Source organism: Brugia malayi, assembly GCF_000002995.4.
Source record: "Brugia malayi strain FR3 genome assembly, contig: Bm_v4_Chr3_scaffold_001, whole genome shotgun sequence".
Classification (NCBI taxonomy): Eukaryota; Metazoa; Nematoda; class Chromadorea; order Rhabditida; family Onchocercidae; genus Brugia; species Brugia malayi.
The window spans coordinates 8,647,951-8,668,684 of record NW_025062477.1 but is presented as its reverse complement, the minus strand read 5'-3'; the positions used below and the strand labels follow the sequence as shown (position 1 = coordinate 8,668,684).

At 32.7% G+C, this 20,734-nt stretch overlaps 6 protein-coding genes across 7 annotated transcripts; all 6 read right to left on the bottom strand.

The window, feature by feature from the left end:
• Positions 1-694: 694 nt before the first annotated feature.
• Bm728 (Uncharacterized protein) lies at positions 695-2,171 on the bottom strand (the record flags this gene model as incomplete). 2 transcript variants are annotated; one of them, XM_043080482.1, is made up of 4 exons in its annotated part: positions 1,087-1,245; positions 1,486-1,641; positions 1,858-1,952; positions 2,117-2,171. In XM_043080482.1, coding segments are annotated over 4 exons (465 nt in total), but the record flags the coding sequence as incomplete, so codon positions are not given. The 2 variants fall into 2 exon arrangements, with proteins under 2 accessions (XP_042936417.1, XP_042936416.1); XM_043080483.1 differs by lacking the exons at positions 1,486-1,641; positions 1,858-1,952; positions 2,117-2,171 and adding an exon at positions 695-766 and having other exon boundaries at positions 1,090-1,245.
• A 1,333-nt stretch (positions 2,172-3,504) lies between these two features.
• Bma-spg-20 (Uncharacterized protein) lies at positions 3,505-6,342 on the bottom strand (the record flags this gene model as incomplete). Its single annotated transcript, XM_001901270.2, has 9 exons — positions 3,505-3,676; positions 3,839-4,058; positions 4,448-4,642; positions 4,773-4,943; positions 5,054-5,153; positions 5,492-5,596; positions 5,705-5,806; positions 5,919-6,134; positions 6,253-6,342. The coding sequence occupies 9 exons, from the start codon at positions 6,340-6,342 to the stop codon at positions 3,505-3,507; spliced, it is 1,371 nt and encodes a 456-aa protein (XP_001901305.2).
• A 1,364-nt stretch (positions 6,343-7,706) lies between these two features.
• Bm7041 (Uncharacterized protein) lies at positions 7,707-10,228 on the bottom strand (the record flags this gene model as incomplete). Its single annotated transcript, XM_001901269.1, has 6 exons — positions 7,707-7,852; positions 8,256-8,452; positions 8,935-9,074; positions 9,424-9,548; positions 9,734-9,790; positions 10,162-10,228. The coding sequence occupies 6 exons, from the start codon at positions 10,226-10,228 to the stop codon at positions 7,707-7,709; spliced, it is 732 nt and encodes a 243-aa protein (XP_001901304.1).
• Positions 10,229-10,788: 560 nt separating this feature from the next.
• On the bottom strand, positions 10,789-15,143 carry Bm12912 (Uncharacterized protein; the record flags this gene model as incomplete). Its single annotated transcript, XM_001901268.2, has 11 exons — positions 10,789-10,966; positions 11,454-11,616; positions 11,824-12,075; positions 12,179-12,337; positions 12,885-12,967; positions 13,324-13,496; positions 13,633-13,787; positions 14,028-14,136; positions 14,443-14,560; positions 14,805-14,901; positions 15,035-15,143. 11 exons carry the CDS (start codon positions 15,141-15,143, stop codon positions 10,789-10,791), a joined length of 1,596 nt encoding a protein of 531 aa, XP_001901303.1.
• A 641-nt stretch (positions 15,144-15,784) lies between these two features.
• Positions 15,785-16,489, bottom strand: Bma-nduf-5 (Uncharacterized protein; the record flags this gene model as incomplete). Its single annotated transcript, XM_001901267.2, has 3 exons — positions 15,785-15,925; positions 16,125-16,252; positions 16,381-16,489. The coding sequence occupies 3 exons, from the start codon at positions 16,487-16,489 to the stop codon at positions 15,785-15,787; spliced, it is 378 nt and encodes a 125-aa protein (XP_001901302.1).
• Positions 16,490-16,889: 400 nt separating this feature from the next.
• On the bottom strand, positions 16,890-17,823 carry Bm12911 (Uncharacterized protein; the record flags this gene model as incomplete). Its single annotated transcript, XM_001901266.2, has 3 exons — positions 16,890-17,076; positions 17,226-17,386; positions 17,740-17,823. The coding sequence occupies 3 exons, from the start codon at positions 17,821-17,823 to the stop codon at positions 16,890-16,892; spliced, it is 432 nt and encodes a 143-aa protein (XP_001901301.1).
• Between the last annotated feature and the right edge of the window lie 2,911 nt (positions 17,824-20,734).

The following is a 20,734-nucleotide window of genomic DNA, read 5'->3' as shown; positions in this document are numbered from 1 at the left end:
TTTCGCATAAATTAATAGTCTCAACAGTCCATACTTCAATAGCTTTGCTTTGTGACTCGAAGAATCATCTAGGATTCTGATGCCTCTGTTATAACGTTTGCCGCCTTCATGTACGGCTAGCATATTGTTGTCTTTCATTACATAGTAATGCATATTGATGAGAAGCAATATATCACCAGGCTAAATCAAATTTATATTTTAATTTCTAAATTGAAATTCGAAAATTGCATATTCAAATTCTACAATTTAACATATAATGTCCATTGTTGTATTTCATAAATTGTATGAACTGAATTTTTGAAATTATATGAAACTGTAGAATCACCTTAACAGTTTTTTTCAGACAAGCTCCATGCTCATTATAAAAGATTACATCGCAAAGATATTCCTGAGCCAGTGAGCTCAATTCTTCATCTATATGTATTATTTCGGAAATATTTTCATTTCCGAAGAAAAATGTAGAACTGCAATACAGAAAACTTATCCAACACAGACATAAATAGCCTTTAATTAAATTTATTGAAAAATTTTTAATGAAAACATTTCATATCTAAGAACTATGAACTTTAAGACTCAGGAAAAGGCAATTTGGTAGTAGAATGATTAACATTAATTAAACTGAATTTCCAAATGAGCATACTGTTATAACTTGATCATTGAATCTCTGATAGAAATAAATAAAGTGAAAAAGATACCTAGGTGGTTTTGTAGTGTCCCAACATCGTAATACTATATTATTCCTATCACTTATGAATACTGATACTGCCTGTAAGTGTGAAAATAAAAATCGATTAAGCAGCGTCGCAATGAGGAGGGGAAAGCGACATTCTTGGAGATCATGAAAATTAGTTTTATTCAACTGAGAAGTACTTCAAAAGTTTTTTTTGCTTTGTTTCAATGTCATAATCTGGAAGCAAAACAACACTGAAGTTTACAACATTAATATTAAGATCACTAACAAATTAAACTAATGTCTTGAATAAATATTTGCATTTACTAAACTATTGATTACAGTGTTGATAGTATCCACACTTTTTTTAAGTTGTTAATTGTTAGCCATCCATCAAATTAAAATATAACTTTAAGTACCTGTACCACGATGTTGTGATATTGAAAACGCACAAGTTCATTCAAACGGCAAATTGTTTTACTTCCATTACTGAAACCAAGTGTATTGTCACGAACAGAAATAGCTGCAGATGAGGCAACAGGCACATTATTTGAATAAATTTGTAGTGCAGCAATCTAGAACCAAATAAATAATTTATAAAATTTCAATACCAAAAAAAAAACGCTTGTTTATTGCAATTACTGGATAATCATTGTTGTATCAAGGAAATCTAAAGTTATTAAAGAGATCTAAAATTAATCTTGTCAAGCACAGCAATAACGGAAATCCTAATTAATTATTTTAGAGACTAAAATTATTTAAAAAACCCAGAATCAATATTTAGAGCGACTTAAAAAAAATTTGAAAAGCCATACCATTTCTTGGCAGTTTTCGGGTAAACTGTAGTTGGCGCATGAATGGAAAACGACATTATATCCACTGCCTGGATGATCACTAATTAATACGATGGTGAATCCATCTTCACTCAATTTCCCATATAACGACGGTAGTCTTCCCGGATTTGTTCGAATCTACCACAAATGAGAATCATAGAAATATATGAAGCATTTAATTATATTTATGAGGAACTCAACGCACAGTATTTTATTTAAAAAAATGAAATGCCAGGCGATTAACAAGCAAGTCTGCAGAATAAGGACCAGAATTATCAAAAGTAGCTTATATGAACTATCCGAATTAGTGGTTGATGTTGACTACTATGCTTATCGCAATAATGAATAACTTACATGAATATGATTAAGTTGGATAATTTGGTCAGTCTTAATTTCTTCCGAAAATGTATCCGTCAATTTGCTATATAGAGTGCATCGTATGAAAGAATCTGTACTAGAATCCCGCAAATATATAACACTTGCTATCTGCACTTGAAAATGAAAAAAGTTCCAGATACGTTTTCATCTTCCACATGAAAAATAATAATGTCCGAGCAGTACTAAATTTGAACGGAAAGTCATAACTTTTCCAATGGAAAGTAATAAATATAACCTGCAGGATTACCACAGTAAGGTTTTTTCTCGTCGTTTATCCGTGCTTTAAGCATTCGATAAAACTAAATCTCATACTTTGAACTTACCATTTTCTAAGATATCAATTGATCGAATATTTCTCACTTCAACAATCTTAGCAAACACATGAATCTGCAAAAGTCTTCATTTATTAAACTGGAAAGGAAAGTAGAAATAGAAGTAGACTAATCATGGATCACCGGATCATTAGGAAGTAGGTCGACTAATCGACAATTAACATCTGTCTTTCCTTAACAGTCCTTTGGATGAAGTTACCGCCTGATCACTGAAACAATTAGCCGAGTCTCATAAAGCTGTATCCATCAGATAATCATTAACACTTATCTTTTCTTTTGTGTTGCAATTCCTCAAATCGGCCAAACTTGTATAAAAATAATTCGATTGTGGTTGCATAATATCCTACAATACTCTCTGTTTCTTACAAATTACTAAAGGACAGATTCGACTATTTCCATAAAATGTTCCATCCACTCTAAACTTATAATGTAGACAGCAGAAGGTTACGCCACTTCTCATTGATAGGGATGGACAGAAGCTAACACTGCTGCAGCAATACTTCAAGGGCAATAAATTGAGATTAATTTGTCATTTGACCGGAGTCAAGTTAACGACAAAATGTTCACCATGAGCCCGCCTTTGAGTTGATTAAATTCTACAGGATGTTGCGTTGGATGGTCATCGAACACCTCAAAATGTCGACTTGGCCGCGCCGCGAATTCCTAAATATTATATGCCTCTCCCATTTCCCATTAGCTATAAGCTACATTGTTTTAATTAAAAAAGAATCCTTCATATATTGTTTTATTAAATCACAGGCATGTACAGTGCATTCATACATACATATATATAGCATATTAGAAATATGGCACAACAGACCGCATATATTATGGAAAATGTTTGTTTATATCGATATCTAATCTTTGTAAAGCGCGTAACATAACAAAAAAAAAAAAAAAAAAAAGAAATACAGCAAATGGTACTCAGATGTTCATAATCATGCGGTCCGTTTGTCTCCATATACATTTTAAAATTGCAGCTTGTCTTCCTATTGGTATGAAAACTTTTGGCTAAACAAGCCCTTTGACTATCCACTTTATACAAACTTTTCAGAATTCCGAGAATAAGATATGATAATCTATGAAGAAAGAAGTTTAGAGCAAATACCAGATCAAAAACAACGGTTAAAAAAGTTTGTGTCAATAACCGCTAAAGTGTGGAGGAATTGATTTTTTGAATAAATAAAGAACATCTCGAAAACAATCTCGTCAACTACTTTAGATTTGTTTTAAAACCATAGAAAGAAATGAATCCTTACTGAACACCTCTCTTCTTAATATCTTCCAGATGTTAGGTTGACCTCTTCTTATATAAATCAGTAACAAATTGTGTGCCTGCTTTACGAGCTGCACGACCGGCGATGGATCGTGGACCAAGATCCCAAAGCTGCAAAGCAGCCAAAGAAGTGTGACCAGTTGCATATAACGCTTCATGTGCTATTATCGAAGCTTGATTACCCCATCTGAAAATTCAAATCTGAATAAAACTAGAAGGAAAATATTAATTATAATAAGCAATAGATAATAACGATGTTTGTTTTAAAAAGTTTACTTAACATAAAATTCCAGAGTGCGCGTTAATCAGTGGTATGAAAATTTTATCTCTAATTTGAATTAAAATTTACTTGTGCTTCACAGTATCGACCGTTTCATCAGCAATATTTTTAGCCATTGCCTTGGAGGCATTTTCGAGAGCAATCCATACTGTACTTGCACTGGTGATACCACTCCCCAGTACATAAATTGTACCATGAACAATACCAGTTTCACTACCAGCAACGTGTTTCTCTGCACCAGACGCTAAACTCTTTCCAACTGATATACCCATATCTCCAACTTTATCCACTAAATGACAAATTGTTATATTAAATTATTACATTAAAAAATATGTGAATTGAACAATACCATTACACAAGAACTACACAATAAATAAAGCTAATTACAGCATTCTTCAATAATGTTTAACGAAGCAAATGAAATTTCAATTACACAATTATCTGCCACCTTCTCCTTTCATCATAAAAAGATTGCAAATGAACTGATTATATAGATCAAAAAAAAAAAACTCAGAATATATTAACCTACTCATCATGCAAATTTTCAAACTACTAATGAGAGCTTATCATTTGTTAATCCCTAAACGAAGGAATTGCAATTCCTTCTTCTGGGAACATATTAATTACTTAACCATTAACTATGCATAACTTTAAGAGTTACGGAAGTAGAAAACTTACATAAATATTTTGTGCACTTCGCCACCATTTTGCTACCCTTGTGAACATAATGTATACCGAATCTAATGCTTGCATTTATTTGCATTGGTTCTTGATCTGATACAAGTGAAGAGCGAATTCCTGCTGATTTGTCAGACACAATTCTGGATGTTTTCTGGGCAACATAGTTTATATTTGTCGCCAAGTAATCACCACCTGCATGAGATTTCATCAAAACAGACTTTTAGAACAGAATTTCATTTTTTTAGTAATAGGATTTCAAGTATCTTATTCAAATCGTATGCTTCAATTTAAAGAAAAAATCCAAGATGTGAGAAAAAGTGACCTCTTATCAAAAAATCGCCAATTTTCTGACTAAGATGCTGTCTTTCTTCTTTACTCATTTGGAGAGACAATTCCTGGGTTCGTATCTCAGTATAATGTCTTAAAATTGAATGGAAATCCTCCTTATCTTTAAGGTCGAAATTTTTAGGTAACATGATTCCAACAAACATATCTGGAATTAAGTGCAAAATCTTAACACTATGGTTAAATAAAATTTAAAGTCATGTCAAAATTTAAAAGCTCAGGAAAATTAAATTCCACTATAAATCTAAAGGGTATAACCTGGATGCTCTGGAGTTGGATTTGGCACTATGTATGCGCCAAAATCATTTTTCAAAACTGGTGTCTTCCCATGAACCAGTGGATATGACCATGGACCCACCTGAAATCATACAGAGGGTGATTATAATTCATCATTCTATCTTGAAAAAATGAAACGTAACAAATGGTCGAAAGTTTTTCAACGAATCCTTGTATTTCCAATTTTAAGCCAAAACCCATAATTCATGATTCCAAAAATCTGGGATATGAAATGTCTTATTTGCTTAAAGTGGCTTGTATACTCCATCTTATATATTATATTTGCATATGATAACTTTTTGGTTATAAAAGGACAGAAATCGAAAATCTTCGAATTTAATTAAAAATCTCCCCATAAACCAGTGGATTTGTTTTTTAAAAAAGTTGAAACTTCAATTTTCAACCTCCCGTAGCACATACCTGCATAAATGCTTCTATCTGGATAGTTTCCAGTCTTTGTTGACCTAAGGAGAATCGAAAAATTTCTAGAGAAGAAGGAACAGTAGGAACTGAAGTGGTTCCATTCTGAAAATGAACAAGTTGGAGATTTTTAGGCTCCCGGGGAACTGTAAAGAATTAATATAAAAAATATCACCACTTAATTGTTTAGAAATAACAAAAGCTTGAACGTACCTCAATGATAAAAAGCTGCACTCCATTTGGTATATAATATACCAACTCAGCCTCTATAGTGTGCACTGGTTCGATTTGCTTTTTAAATTCCTTTTTCCAAAACTAAACATTTGTGCAAATTAAATTGTATTATCTAGCTTAAGAATCTTTGTTTTCCAAAGGGTAATCATAAAAGTTCGCATCATGAAATCATAGAAAGAGTTGTAAAAAAGACCTCTTCACTCGCCACTTTTGTTTTTTTGGTGTCAGATGTTACATCTTCGATTTGTTTCTGTCTTTTCTTATTTGCCTTTAAATGTTTCATTCTTGCTTCCACTCGATCCTTACCTTCCATAGCTATTTTATACATATCACTACTCTTGTAGTTTTTTCCCTTCGCCGCTTCTTTTATGAGTAACAAACTTCGGTCATAAAATGCCAGTGCATTTTCCTGAAATCCATTTTCAAAACTTAATAATTCTTAAATGATAGTTTGAAAAGTTCCCCCCTTCCACTTCTAAATTCACTACTTTTCCAATATAATATACACACAAATAAACAAAACTAACAGTATCACTGATTTCATCATAGCAAAGGCCTTGTTCCATGCAAGCACATGCCTCAAAATACAGTTCATTGATGTTAATATTTGTTGCCATTTTGCATTTGTAGTGATAATATAGTTTCACTCTTTTGCTAACAAGTCGTAACAAACTGTAGGCGTAAAAAAAAAGATTGTATGTTTGCACAGCCTTACTATGTATAATTCATCATTTTCCAATGGCAGCCACTTCACCGCCTACATGAAAGGATGTTTGACACATGGAAAAGTACGATATCAATTTTTAGAAAACATTATGCACACGATAGTTTCTAACATCGAAATATTAGTGGATATTTTATAAAAATACAGTCGCTCGCGATTTGCTTGAATCACTGAGAACCGAAAAGAAGGTAATACCACTACATTAACTCAGGAAAAGACCTGATCAGAGTTCTGAAACAAATTACAAACGAAGCAAATTTTTACATTGTATTAGCGGCAAGCGACAACGTATCCTACGTACATGAAATGATGCAAAGGTTGCTTTGAATGAAATTAAAACATTATTAGTGACCAGTTAAAATTAAATTTCACTCTTAACAGGGCAATACATGGAAATTCCTTCCTTTCCAGGCCCAAAAATGAGAAAACTTGCGAGGAAGTAGATAGATAACACCTATAAATCTGTGTCACTCTTAAATTTAACCTTTTATGACAGTTAGAAATCAATAAACGGTGTAACATGATGAAGATGCAGAGTTCTATGCGAGTAAGTAGAAGTAGAAAGATACATAGCTGTAATAAACATTACAAACAGGAGCAATGTCCAAAGACCTAACTCGCGTTAATTAAATCTGGTTCCGGGAGACCATTGGGCCTTAGACAGCGCCTTAGATGACGTAACGAATTAATGTGGGGACGTCTTATGGATAGTTCCGCAAACAATTAAATTTCTAGAACAGTCTAATCTCTGTCGTTTCCTTTATCAATTTTTCATGTCATAACATTCAGAAGTCCCATATTTCACTGAACCAATTCTAAAATGAAGTTCACAAAAAATCCTTCCATCCTTTTTGCATAATACAAGTTGAGAAAGTAAAAGAAAAAAAAAAGGATTATGTATTGAAAATATATTATTTTAATGTTTCTGGAGGTTCTGTTTTGAGGATCCAATTGTTTCTATATCTTATTACTGATAGTGGTAATAAGTTGAAATTTACTGAAGAGCGAAAACGGCTAAACATTAGAATACTAGAAGAGAAAGGAAAATAATGAGTCAAAGAACTAGAGAATATAATTAAAATTATTTATTCCTATCTAATTACTTAATTATTCATGTCATTGATTTCTAATTTTATGCATTTTCTTGAGTGACAATTTTTATCAGCGAAGCTTCCTTATCAGTAAAATAGATGATGATTTGTTCCCTCTGCTCTTAACAAATAACTCAAAAATCTTCTAGAAAAAAATACAACAATGTCAGTTATGAAAAAGTTTCAACAATTTATGGCCACTTTTCTTTGATGAGGACATTTTGACCAAGTCAACACCTTTCGGGCTCTTCGAACAAAGACCAAATGTACTGGAACGGCCAGAATTTTTCATTGAGAAAGCACTTTTATTTACTGAAAACTATTTTATTTCAAAATAGTTGCGCAAAAAAACAATCAAAAAAAAATAAAAATAAACGAATCATCATTCGTCTTTTCTATTAGCGTCACCAATTATGGCGCTCCACTCTCAATCACATGAAATTCAGAAAAAGAATTTTGCATGTGGAGCTCCATTCTTTAATATAAAAGAATAAAGTGATGAGATCATACAGATTTCCCAAAATAATAAATCAGCAAGGCTAAAAAAATGCTTTCAGCTGATAGCTGAAACAAAATCATTCGTACGTAATTTTACTAAGAGATACATCAAAACTTATCACTTTTCTCATATACTTGCTCAACCAATACTATCCTTTCCTTCGAAATATATGTTTAGAAAACCAATATTAAAAATATTGAATATTACGAAGTTTACCCGAAGAAGCGATTTCAGAATCCGAGGAACAAAGTCGTGGAGACGGACTGCGTCTTTTGGAACGATCAGTTAAGAGAATAGTGATTGGACGTCTGAAAAGTGCAGCAACTCGTTCCCATTCATCTACAGCTGAGATTTCGCCGAACATTACGCCAAATCGTTTCGCTAACTTTTCACCATCTGATTCACTTACCTGCCTAGAATCGAAGTTAATCTTCAATATAGAAGTATTCTACGTAATGATCAAAACTAACAAATCTTTTTACACTTTTGTTAGCCTGCTTCTCTGATTTTTTTCTTTCACAGAAGAATATAATTCTTGTCAGTCTATGTGGTATCGATGAATAATCATTGATACAGCTTGATTTCTTTCACGTACCCTCAGAAAACTGCAAAAATGATAATGAGCAATGTATTGGAGGAATGCTAAAACGCAAAAACTGAAAAGCATTCATGTGGTTTTCTGGAAAATTTTCTAATACTGGAACTTTCAGTCTAAAGTTTTTGAATCCAGGACCCTCCTCAAGAACGTAAAAATTCAACGCTTTTGAAAAAATATTGAAAATCTTGAAGAAAATCATAAAATACAGCAAGTGCTAGTTAGGGGTATCTCACCTAACAAGATCTACATAAACTTCTTTATGGACTTCAATTTTCAAAAACATTTTTAAGCAATTACCGGTAGCGTTCAAGATCAGTCTTATTCCCTACAAGTAAGCATTTATGTTGTCGCGAACAAAGATGATGTTCATGGGCTGCAATTTGTTGCATTGTTGATTCCGCGTACTGTAGAGACAATTGTGATGTTATGTCATATACCTTAAATGGTAAACTTACATATTTTTTAAAAATACTTAAGAGAATCTTGCTCAGATCGTGCAGAATACATTGCCTCTTAATATAATAAGGAAAACTTCACAGAGAATCAAAAGAGTTTTGTAAAGTCATTGAGTTTCATCCAGTAAAAATGATAGTGTTTCCCTTCGTGAAATAATTATCGTTAATCAGTCAACCTTTCAAAACATGAAAATAATCGTTTATAAAAATTAGATAAGGAAACCTTTCTGTATTAAAAATTAGTAAAAATAACGGCCATTTCAAGAAGCATAAAATCAATCTGGACAAATTAATAGGTAAACATTAATTTTTCTATTTTGAGAGAACTAACAATAATGTAAACATCAGCCCACGAAAGGTAACGCATTGCATCTCGTCCTGAACCATCCACTGTATCCATCAAACATACGACAATCGGTTGCGAGAGTAAAACATCTTGACGACAGTATGTATCTTCTGACGATTTAAAAATTCAAATACGTTACGATTTTAGAGTATATATGATTTTAGAGAGAAAAATTCCTTGACTTGTATGGGGAAAATAAATACTTAAACACTCGATCAGGAGTCAAAGTCTTCTCATCACTGATGGTTAGAAATGAAATCTTGAAACCACATACATCAAATCTGTAAAAACAAACCAAGGTTTGGGTCATAATCGCCAATGAACCGACCAGCTATATATTTCACTGCCAAAGCTGCGAAATAATGGTAATGAATTGTTTATAAATTAAGCAAATATAGTACTTGCGTGTATAAGATAAAGAAAAGGTAACACTAAATGAAATTTTGGAAGACAAGTCGAATTCATTTTACCAAGGTTCAGAAAAACTCGTGGAAGAGTTAGTTTTTTAGTCGATGACATTGTTATTTTGAACAATCAGTAAAGAAATGAGAATAAAATATCAAAAGAAATCATCTATAAAAGTAGGGAAGATTTTACTAGCACTACTTGTTCTTTCTTTAAATAACAAAAATTTTACAAAAGTCTCGGATGTACTAACCAAATAGTGCAGTAATGGTTAGGTCAAAGTATTCCTTGTAAAATCACAAATAATGCAGCACTCACCTGATTTCCCGCAACCCGTCATCCCAATCAAAGCGACATGCATTTCAGTAACTGATGAGCACATCATTCTTTGCTTCCAAAATTAATAGGTTCTTATTGCCCAATTTTCTGCCTGAGAGTAGAGGAGTTGGATGGAAATAAGAAGCACTTTGCAGTCCTGACATCGTAAACGTCAGTATAAGATGAGAAAGGCAGCTGATCCTCTTCATTCACCACCTTAGAGAATATTTTGCTGTAATAAACTTAATATCGATTTCTCAAAACATCAGCAGCGACTTCATCCTCCTTCCACAACTATCTATTCCAAACCATAGCTTAACTATCCCTAAGTTAAATTACGCATGAATAGCCTGAGATTCATTTATAATAAAAATTTTCCGTAAATCTGATGGCTTATCAAACAACTTAAATTTATTCAAAATGAGAAAAACCGAAATGGAATTTAATAGTTTACTGACACACTTCAAATAATAATGACAGAATATCGGAGATCGAAGAGATGAATTGAACACTAGTAATAATTAACAATGACAAAACACATATACAATTGCTGAAATAAGCAAAAAAAGCTGTGAGCATATTCAGAAGACAATTAGCGGTGATTCAACTTTGGAATAATTGGATTGCTCATGCTGGATTGTCTGGTGTAATAAATGGCGGTAAATGGAAAGTAGCTGTGCCAAATCCCCGTGTGCGATCAATTGAAATAGCGAAAGGATCTGTCGGATGAAAAAGAAGTTGGACAAAGCGACCTTGATTGAGGTTCATTTCGAACAATGGCAAACACGTCAGACGAGAGAAAAACCTGAAACTAAGACTGCATTGGCAATTTCCAAACTGAGAAGTAATTGCACAGTAATATCTGCAGTCCTTTAAAATGTATTTGTCCAATCTTTCAATAGAACTCATCTCTAAAAATTAGAAAACTAATCTTTGACAAGCCCACCAAAAATATTTACAAAAATTTTCAACATCCTAGTAACAGAATTTAAAAATGGACTTTACTAAATAATACGTTAATTGAAAGCCGAATGGCACGTTAAAACTTATCTAAAAAAGCTGTGCATTGAGGAAACAAGCCAGAGAAATCGTTTTATCCATAACATTTTCAAGAAAAAAATCGACAGTATGTGAAAAAAAGAAAGAATGGATTTAATCCGTCATCATAAGATAAAACCATTCAAGTCATGCTTAAACTTCGCTAAATAAAACGTTAACTGAAATCTGAACAGATCTCGACTCTTCTAACAGACACCAAGAAATTGAAATAATAGAAAATGGAAAACTCTAACCTAATCACTTCACTGTCCGATAATTTGGTGCGTTCAATAAGTGTTATCAGTCGATCATCAAAGCGAAACATTGACGGATCCAAATATGGAGTTTCTACAGGAATATAACTGAATGAATAAGGCAACTGACATATAATACGTCTGCGTGTTTCCCTATCAGATCCTGTAATTAACATTTCTAACTGGTGAAAGATAAAACGCATGAATACCTTTTAAAACTATAAATTTATTTTCGGTTAATTATGCTTATATATATATTAATCAAGTTATCGGAATACTAAATTTCTTCGAATGTTCTATAAAGTTTACATGCCGCATAATAATAATGAAGCAAAATCAAACTGGAAAAAATAAATTCATCATGGCTAACCTCCTCGAGCGTCTGTAAGTGCATCTTTCATACGCTGATAGGCCACCAACGCTTGTTGACAATGCTGAATGCTGCAAGGAAAACGATTCGTTGAAACATGAGCATACTTCAGTTCTTCTTGACATTTTTCTATCAACTTCAAAAAATTCGCTGAATAGCGATCGAATGCACCCAGAACATGACCTCTTTGCCAGTCCATCAGCACAAGTAATAACGGATAGCTGCTAATTCCTGGGGTCGCAGCAAACGCCTCTACATGAAATATTATAGAAAAGCATAATCAAATTAAAAAAAAAATTTCCTTTTGTGATTAACATAGCTGAGACCAAAGGATTTAGATTCACGAAGCTGGTACCTTCGTTCACAAAACGGATCAATATAATACTTGGAGTGACCAACTGCATTTGCCACATTCTCAATGATCGAAACTGTGCGAAAGTATGTAAAAAATTGTCAACTTGAGTTGAATCTGTACATCGATGGTAAAGATATGTCAAAATTCGTTGCTTCACTCCTATAAATTTCCCAATTTTTATATTCAAATTCAGAAACAGAAAAAGTGCTACCAAATAAACAACTACATTTTATGCTTATTCATTTTTTCACGAAAGCTATCTAAAAATCCCAAAATATATAACAGATAAAGAACGATGGATCCTTATAGGCTGTTAGCTTTCCAAAAAAAAAAAAAAAAAAACAATACGTCAGATCAAGCCAATGCAACATAACTGTTGAATAGATTAAATGGAATTGTGAAAACTGCTGATAGATCATAATCTTTATTAATATGTCTATGTGCAAATGCCAAATTGCATCTTATTAATAGCCTATGCACACAATGCATGAGAAGCTGAACATTACTGAAATTCGCAGCTTTTCAAAGAATACGAGAAACTGTATAGTGATTCCTATCATACATATTATTCAGTTTTTCAAAAACTATCAAGTGATAAAATTTGAGCAATAAGTATTAGTAAAATATTCAAAGCAAAATTATATTAAAAAAACACTTAATTGTTTCAGGATTTAAAGGATAATTAAATGATGAAATGGAAACTTACCACTAAGAACAACATCAGTGGTAGGGCTATCTGGACTTTTCTCAGCAGCCATTACAAGATCCTCATCGTCAGCAAATAAATACCTGAAAACCATAGAAAACAAATTCAAAAATCTAGATAAAACTCTTGATATAAGAAAACCTCAAATTTCTTGAATCCTTCCCAGACTTTTCATACTGTATGCAAAGATAAAATATTTTGAAATAAACGAAACACGTAATGATGGACTTTGTTAATGAGTGTAGTTGGCCTAGGCCTTATTTACATCATGCATACTTAAAAATACTTTCTTCGTTAAAATTGAAGTTGTGGAGAGTGAAGAAGGAAAATCAATAATCTCAGTAATTCTTCTACTATATTTTATAATTCACCAAACTTCATTTTTCATCATTTATTTTTCACCACGAATTCAATTCATGATCAAAGAAACAAAACTGACCGTCCCACGTGGCCAAGCAACGTGAAATAACCGGTATCTTCGTTAATATGCAGAAAATGAATTGTTTGATGTTGAAATGAAAGAATAGCGAGGAGGTGTCCCACCAGAGTTACGCCACGTGATATCCAAAGTCGGTCAGCATCCAGATAATATTTGTCACAGATATCACCAGTCTAGAAAACAATTTTAGCTTTAGAAAAATTAGCAGTTCTACTATTATTTTATTGTCAATTTGCCTATATGTCTTTATCATGGAATATAACATTCTGTAAAATTCATGCAGAACCTCTCATTAATTATAATACAAACATGTATGAAGCTTATAGAAAACGTAACATTCATGTCGATACAATAAATAATATAATTTATAAGCGCTTGTACTGAAACCGGAGGAAGCGACTCGTTATTCTGGTAAACATCATCCCATCTTAGAGCGTTTTCCGATGTAGGATATTCGGCAGCAACTGCAAGTAAAGCAGATCGCGCATGCCGACACTATTTTAATACTGAAATATATTACGAACTGAAAAACTATAAAGTAGCGAATGCAACTGACTAAGATATTTTCTATCTGAAGACTTAATAACCTGTGTCTATGTCGTTCTCATAGTTAATACTAAAACAACATTTCCAAATCAACTTCTTAAGTAGAAAAGAGTCTGTGATCAAAAGTTTTTGTTTTTTGAAACTTTGTCAACGCAAACCCAGTAGATAACGGCAATCTTCTGTAAAAAAAACGAATTCTTTGTTCAAAGCAGCTCCTTCTTCATCATCAGTTACTAGATTTATTATAAAACGCTTCGAAAAAACATCCTAAAAATTGAAACATTTATTTCATGAAAGATAAGGCAAATGCAATAAAGATATGCGACACAATATCGAAATAAACAAGGAAAATCAGAAACTGGTGTATGTATGCATAAAGTGTATGTTAAGAATATTCTGAAAATGAACATGTCGTATAATGCAAACATGATTTATCAAAAGTTCCATATGTTTCTTACCTAAATATTAAGTACTAAAAACGAAAACTTTTGTATATTCCTCTTGAAAAATGAGGAAACAACATGAAATGATTGCTTAGAGATAATAGCTAATGATTTTAAAATGCAAATTCACCTTAAACATGGTTTCCGGTTGTTTATTGTAAGCATTTGTGAAACCACGATAATCATAAACATACAAATTATGACAGTTTGAGGAAAAACAAACGAGATTACGTCCATCCGGTGAAAATCTGCAAAGAATATCTTTTAAGCTTAAAAAATCCAACGTTTTTATTTTCATGAGACCAAATGCAGTATACATATGAATTAAAATTTGACAGCTTTATTCCTTTTTTTCTCCTGGTATTCCTAATTGTCTTCCAGTTACAACAAATGGTTCATTACAATAAAATACAAGCTCACTGCAACAAAATACAAGTGGGTTACAACTACAGTTTCTTACCATTTCATTCAAAAAATTTAGTAAAACAAAACCTTCTAATGATTAAGTTTTTCTTATCAACTCCTGATATACTACAACTTGGATGAAAACACTGATAAAATTGTCGCGCGCCATAAAAGAAATGCGTTCCTGAAGAAATAAGAAAAACGCATGAAATGTCCGAAGTATGGTTACTTTGCAGCTAGTTCTAAAAGCTGCAGCACTCCAAATGCTAACCAGCACAGCAAGATTGCACATGGCAATATCTATGAAGCTTAGTTACCTGGTTTCCGGCCACCAAGTTCACGCCTTTGAATCATTCGGGCCATATGAATAGTTGGTATTCGTCTATGCCTGCACCATTCCAAACCATACATTTCCCCAGCTACCATTTCTGTAGAAAAAATATCGTATCACAGATAAGCAAAAACCTTTCATAGAATCTGAGTATATAATTTTCATCTGTCCATTATCTATCTCCAAAATATTTAAAAACTAGCAAAATATTAAAAAACTAGTAAACAGAATTACATATACATTGTGCGAGAACTTTCGACAATTTTTCTCACCGAAAAATTCTCAATGTTTTGACAGAGCTGGACAAAAATGAGGTTTGAATAAACCAGTATCTGATGTGATACGAAGCCATACCCATATATGTTTTATTTATTATAATATATAACTAGTGACGGAAAGCAAAGGAAGAGAACAGTTTTAAATGGAAAGCAATTTAGAGTCGTACATCATGTTTACATAAAGGGAAAAATATCTCTGAGATTGATAAAAATGAAGCATATCAAACGGTGTGAAAAAACTCTCTAAAAATTTGTACACAGAAACAAACAATTTTATTCTATCATTTCAAAAAACCAGAATTTCAGAGGTATACGAGAATTTAAATCACATACATTAAGAACTAAAGAAATGGCTAATATATCCAAAAGCTAATGATAATATATGAAATACAGTTGAACCAATCACATTCCTTTAAAAAAAAATCAGTAATTCTCACATGATAAACAAATCGAATCTTCTATTGAATGGCATCTGGAGGATTATGCGAGAAATAATCCGGAAAACATTCACCAAGTTTTGCACCCTCTGGCAGTGGTCCATGTTTTTTAGTATCCCAATGCAGTTTGTATTGCAATCTGATCCATTCAGCACGTTTTTTCTCAAAATGAAAGAAATAATAATAACAAGATTCTTGCAAACTAAATTTGAATTCAAAATAAATATGTGTTTTACGGCAAACTTAAAACTGACAAACAAAGCATTATAGACGGAAAATCTTTCAAACACTTCAAATCTTAAATCGAACTTTCAAAATTGACCTACAAGACTGTCAGAAATAAAAAAAAAAAAAAAAAAACTTGTTTGTAATTTGTAATGCATTCATTGAAGTCCCGACGCTCTAAATCACAATACTTTCGACCAAGCTTTTGTCCAAAAGCTTCCAAGCAGTGGAAATACTGCGATTCAAAAAACCCACAGTGTGTATCTGTAAGGCAAGCTAGTTTTGGACAGCACAAATTAATTTAAAACAACTTTATTCCTGATCACCAGCAAAATGACACTTTCTATAAGTGAGATAATCAAGCTGGTACATCACACTTAAAAAACAAAAACCTTGTTTTGATGAAAGTCTTCGAAGTGCATCAACAAGTGGTAGCCTTATCACTGGCTCTAGCATATGCTCTTCCGCTTCTTGAAAATGAGGATTTTCCCGAAAGCTCATCTGAATTGGACGTGAAGATTGGATGTTGTAAACAACAAGTAAAGAATAAGGTGACGCATGACGTACAGGAATTAATAATTATTCAAAATATCGAAGCAAAACAAATCCTCAACCAAACTCCGTGACCGTCCACCCACTTCAAACGAAACTCAACAATGTGCTTGCTAATGAAGTCTCCAAATGCAATTTTAATCCCATAACAGATCTACGCAGAACACCGCAACCCCAGTTGTTCTCGAACTGTACTTTTTTGCATGGATCGACCCGATAATGAGATGCATCAATTCCTGATCTTTTGCTATGTGCACAGCAAATGTTGAAGGAAATTTATTAACGAGACAAGAACACCAATTGAATGGATGGATAGATTGATCACAACACTGCTAATTGTTATTCCACATTATAACGTGTTCCGCCTCTGCACTAAAATAGTTGTGATGAATGAAAGCGAAGTACAGGAGGACCTCTCGATATTTGGTGAATTGAACGATGACCTGCTGTCCAACTTCTCTTTGCACTCTTCAACTTCTATTCGTACTCGTTTTATCAACTGTTTCTTTAAAGGCTCAACCGAATGTGTCAGAATCCTAAAATGACTAACAATACATCATTTCTCAAACACAAGTCAATGACACTACCATAATCTAAGAAAAACACATCAATCGTAACTGAACAAACGAAATTCACTAGAACAAAATATTTAAGGAGAATGGGAGCACAATAATTTATAACTTACTTTCTTGAATTTTCAGTATGCATTCTTCCAGCTCCATTGAACTTCTGGAATGTCAACACCGATTTTGGGCTCTGTACAACAGCGACATTTGGAATAGCAATAAAATGCTTCATTTTCTTTTTAAAACGCAATAAACTCCTTTTAATTTTATCTGAGTAAATCTGCAATGAACAATCGTAAGCATAATTGTTCGCTTTATATAAATACAATTTGTAAAACTATAGAGAAAAGAAATTTCTACTACCACATTTGTCGTCTACGAAGTATATCCAAGGGTTGATCATTTTCAAGCAACTAGCGAAATGTCAATTTATGTTAACATTGCAGAGGGTAGAATATACGAACAACTGATACAGGAAGCTCCTGATGTCATAGGTTAGCACCAGCTGGAAAGCAAAACTATCCCAAAGATGAACAAATCCATGAGAAGTAAGCTGATAATGACTGAGAGGTAATTCCATATAAATGAAAAAAGCCATTATCGTTAAATATTTAGCAAAAGGCAGAAGTTAACCTTTGTGACAAGATATGCTAAAGTGATAAAGCCGACAGCAGCAACGCCTGAAACAACCAGAAGATCAATAATATCATCGTCCATATGCAATCTCTCTGTAAAGTATTTTATTTGAAATTAAAATTTGAAGCAATATGCCTACTAATTTTGACACAACGCATATCAGAAAATAGAAGTGTCATCATTTTTCAACTATTCTCCACATTTGGAATATGGATGAAAGCACTTGTATTGAAGAACTTAACTACACAAATATCGATCAGTCTAGAATAGGAACAAATTTCGACGAAATAAACAGATGCTGAACGGAATCGATGATTACGTGAAGTGAAATTCGTGGGACCTACGTGGGTTAATGGGCAACACCAAGTGATATATAAGATATGTGTAACAACAGTAGAAAAGTAATCACAACACTGGATAGAAATTCAAGCACGGAGAAGTGACAAACAAATCTCATAATTTAGAGCCAATATTTCAACCAGTTAGTCATATTTGTCATGGCCATGACAAACTATCTACACAAAAGAACTCTCTTCTGGTTCGTATAAATGATATTAGTCATTAATAAAATATGCAAATGCACATAAAGTAATCCATGAATTAATCCTCACAAATTGAATGCATTGCGATTTATTGTTCCGGAAATATTCTAGTACAAAATCATATTGTGTCTGTTTCCATGCAACATTTATTTACTATTGTTTGACAAATAGTAGAATTTGAAATGACGTAAAATTCCATCCCACATTTGTGCATTGTATAATATATCTGAGGAAAATTTTTAAATCTTCAATAAGATTTCAAGCCAAATGATTAACTGAGAATAAATTAGCAAATTAAAGAGAAATCCAGACCTATTAAACCATATTTCAAAAAATAGAATTTCAAAAAAAAAAGAACTCCATATTTTAAGAGCAGCAAAAATCCATGCTAGGACAAATCTGAGAAATCAAAGAATAAGCGGTTGATAACGTTGCGTCGTGCAAAGCCTTATTGTTCGCTGAGACACAATGCATTCTTGTTGTGTAAACAAAGTGTTCTTTAGGAAATGAAGATGAACTTTGGTCATAGAACAACTACCTAGCATTGTTATCAGCAATAATCAAGCTCAATATACAAACAGTTCAAGAAGATTCACATTACATCATCAACTTCTGCGCTCTATAAAACTCACATAGCGCATTAAGAATGATAAACCACAACTGCTCAACCAAATCCTAAAATTTAATTATAGACTCTACAACCGGATCTCACCATTGTTACATTTCCCTGCATCTTATCATTCGTACAGTTTCCAACAAAAAATAACTGTTTATTCAAGAACATCAGTAATCACCATTGATAAATTTCCACACCGACCACTTCGACTACCAATTCCAACTCTACTGTAACACTCTCTAAAACTGTTTGATAATAAAATCCTGTACACCACTATTCCAACCCACACTTGAGATTATGCTTCTCGATATACCAGCAGTTCACATCAGCCTTTATTGCACTGCTCAAGACCTTAACGCTGCTGTCGCCAATTTGATAGCATCTAATTCACTTCCAATGGACTTTAGCATTCAAGAAAAATCTCTCTTAAACTATCCATATAGTAGGACAGTAAGCCGATAATGTGAAGAGAACATCCTATTACTTACATCCGAATTTCACTATGATCTCCATCGAAAGTGGTATATTTCAAGACAATGTGGATGGACAAAATAGCTAAAATAGGGTTTTTTTTTTTTTTCTTTTGAAAACGCGAATTCATATATGATTGAATTTTTATTTGTTTAAAATATACTAATCAACGTATAGCTAGTTGACTAAAGTAATTATAATAGAATAAAAAAATAAAAGATAAATGGAACAAGAATTCAGAGATGGCATCGCGGAATGGGCAATGATTAAATTACAGGGGACCTTAGAGTCAGCTGGTATACTTGCAGGACTACGAATTGGTAGCTTAAAATAGGAAAACAAAAAAGTGTTCCTTTCTTCCAAATAAATAAGTTCAAGAGTATAAGTGACACTCAAAGGTGTATTAAATTTTGTACTATCACTACCAGATTTTGTATCTTTGAAAAAAAAAAAAAAAGCTATAATGGGACATTTACACTCATGACTTAAACACTTACAACTTGAGTAAAATAAAGTAAGCAATTGAGTATTTTTCTTTTCCAGGCTTTACTTCATATTGGCCATCACATTATTGAAAGGAAAGAAGTGAAACTTCAAAATTTGCTGATTGTACTTGCACGAAATGCTGAAAACCAAGGAATTGCACAAATTGCTGCTGTGATTCGTAAAAAAGTTCAGTTCCGTGCTCGACCAATGCCTGTGTGATTGATTTGTCATGATTTTGTATCTAAATGTACATGTCTTTGCCTAGCAATTTCTTCACTTTATCTGCGGTTAGGAGATATATTTCTCAAGATTACTTCTCATGAGATACAATTTCTCATTAATACTCGAACAGGTGTCCTATAAAGCGACAGTCATACCCTCGAAATTTTATGAGCTTTGGTCGCATCTCTCCAGCAGAGTATTTCAGTATGTCGGTTTACACATGTATTATATATATATATATATTTGATGCTTTCTTGACTTTCTTCTATATTTGGTTTCTCTGCTGCACCAAACTTTCTCAGCATATAATAAAGTGAAATCACACATAAATTTTTGCCTATCTTTTATACAGACTGTAAAAACATCACACATAAAATATATTTTTTGAGACATTCGATTAAAAAATGTCTTTCAAAATATTTCAATTAACACATTTTTTGGCCAACCCGCATACTATCCCAAAAAATATATAAACTTTATGTAGGAGAATGAGAGAATCCTATTTACTGAAATACAACGCTTAACTTGGAAAGCCAGAACGAAAGCAATAGATCAGGACTGCTTTGTCACAGTGACATCTTTGACATATCATTACTGTTTTTAGAACAAAATAAAATATGACATAGAAATCACAAAACCTGACAAGATTTATACA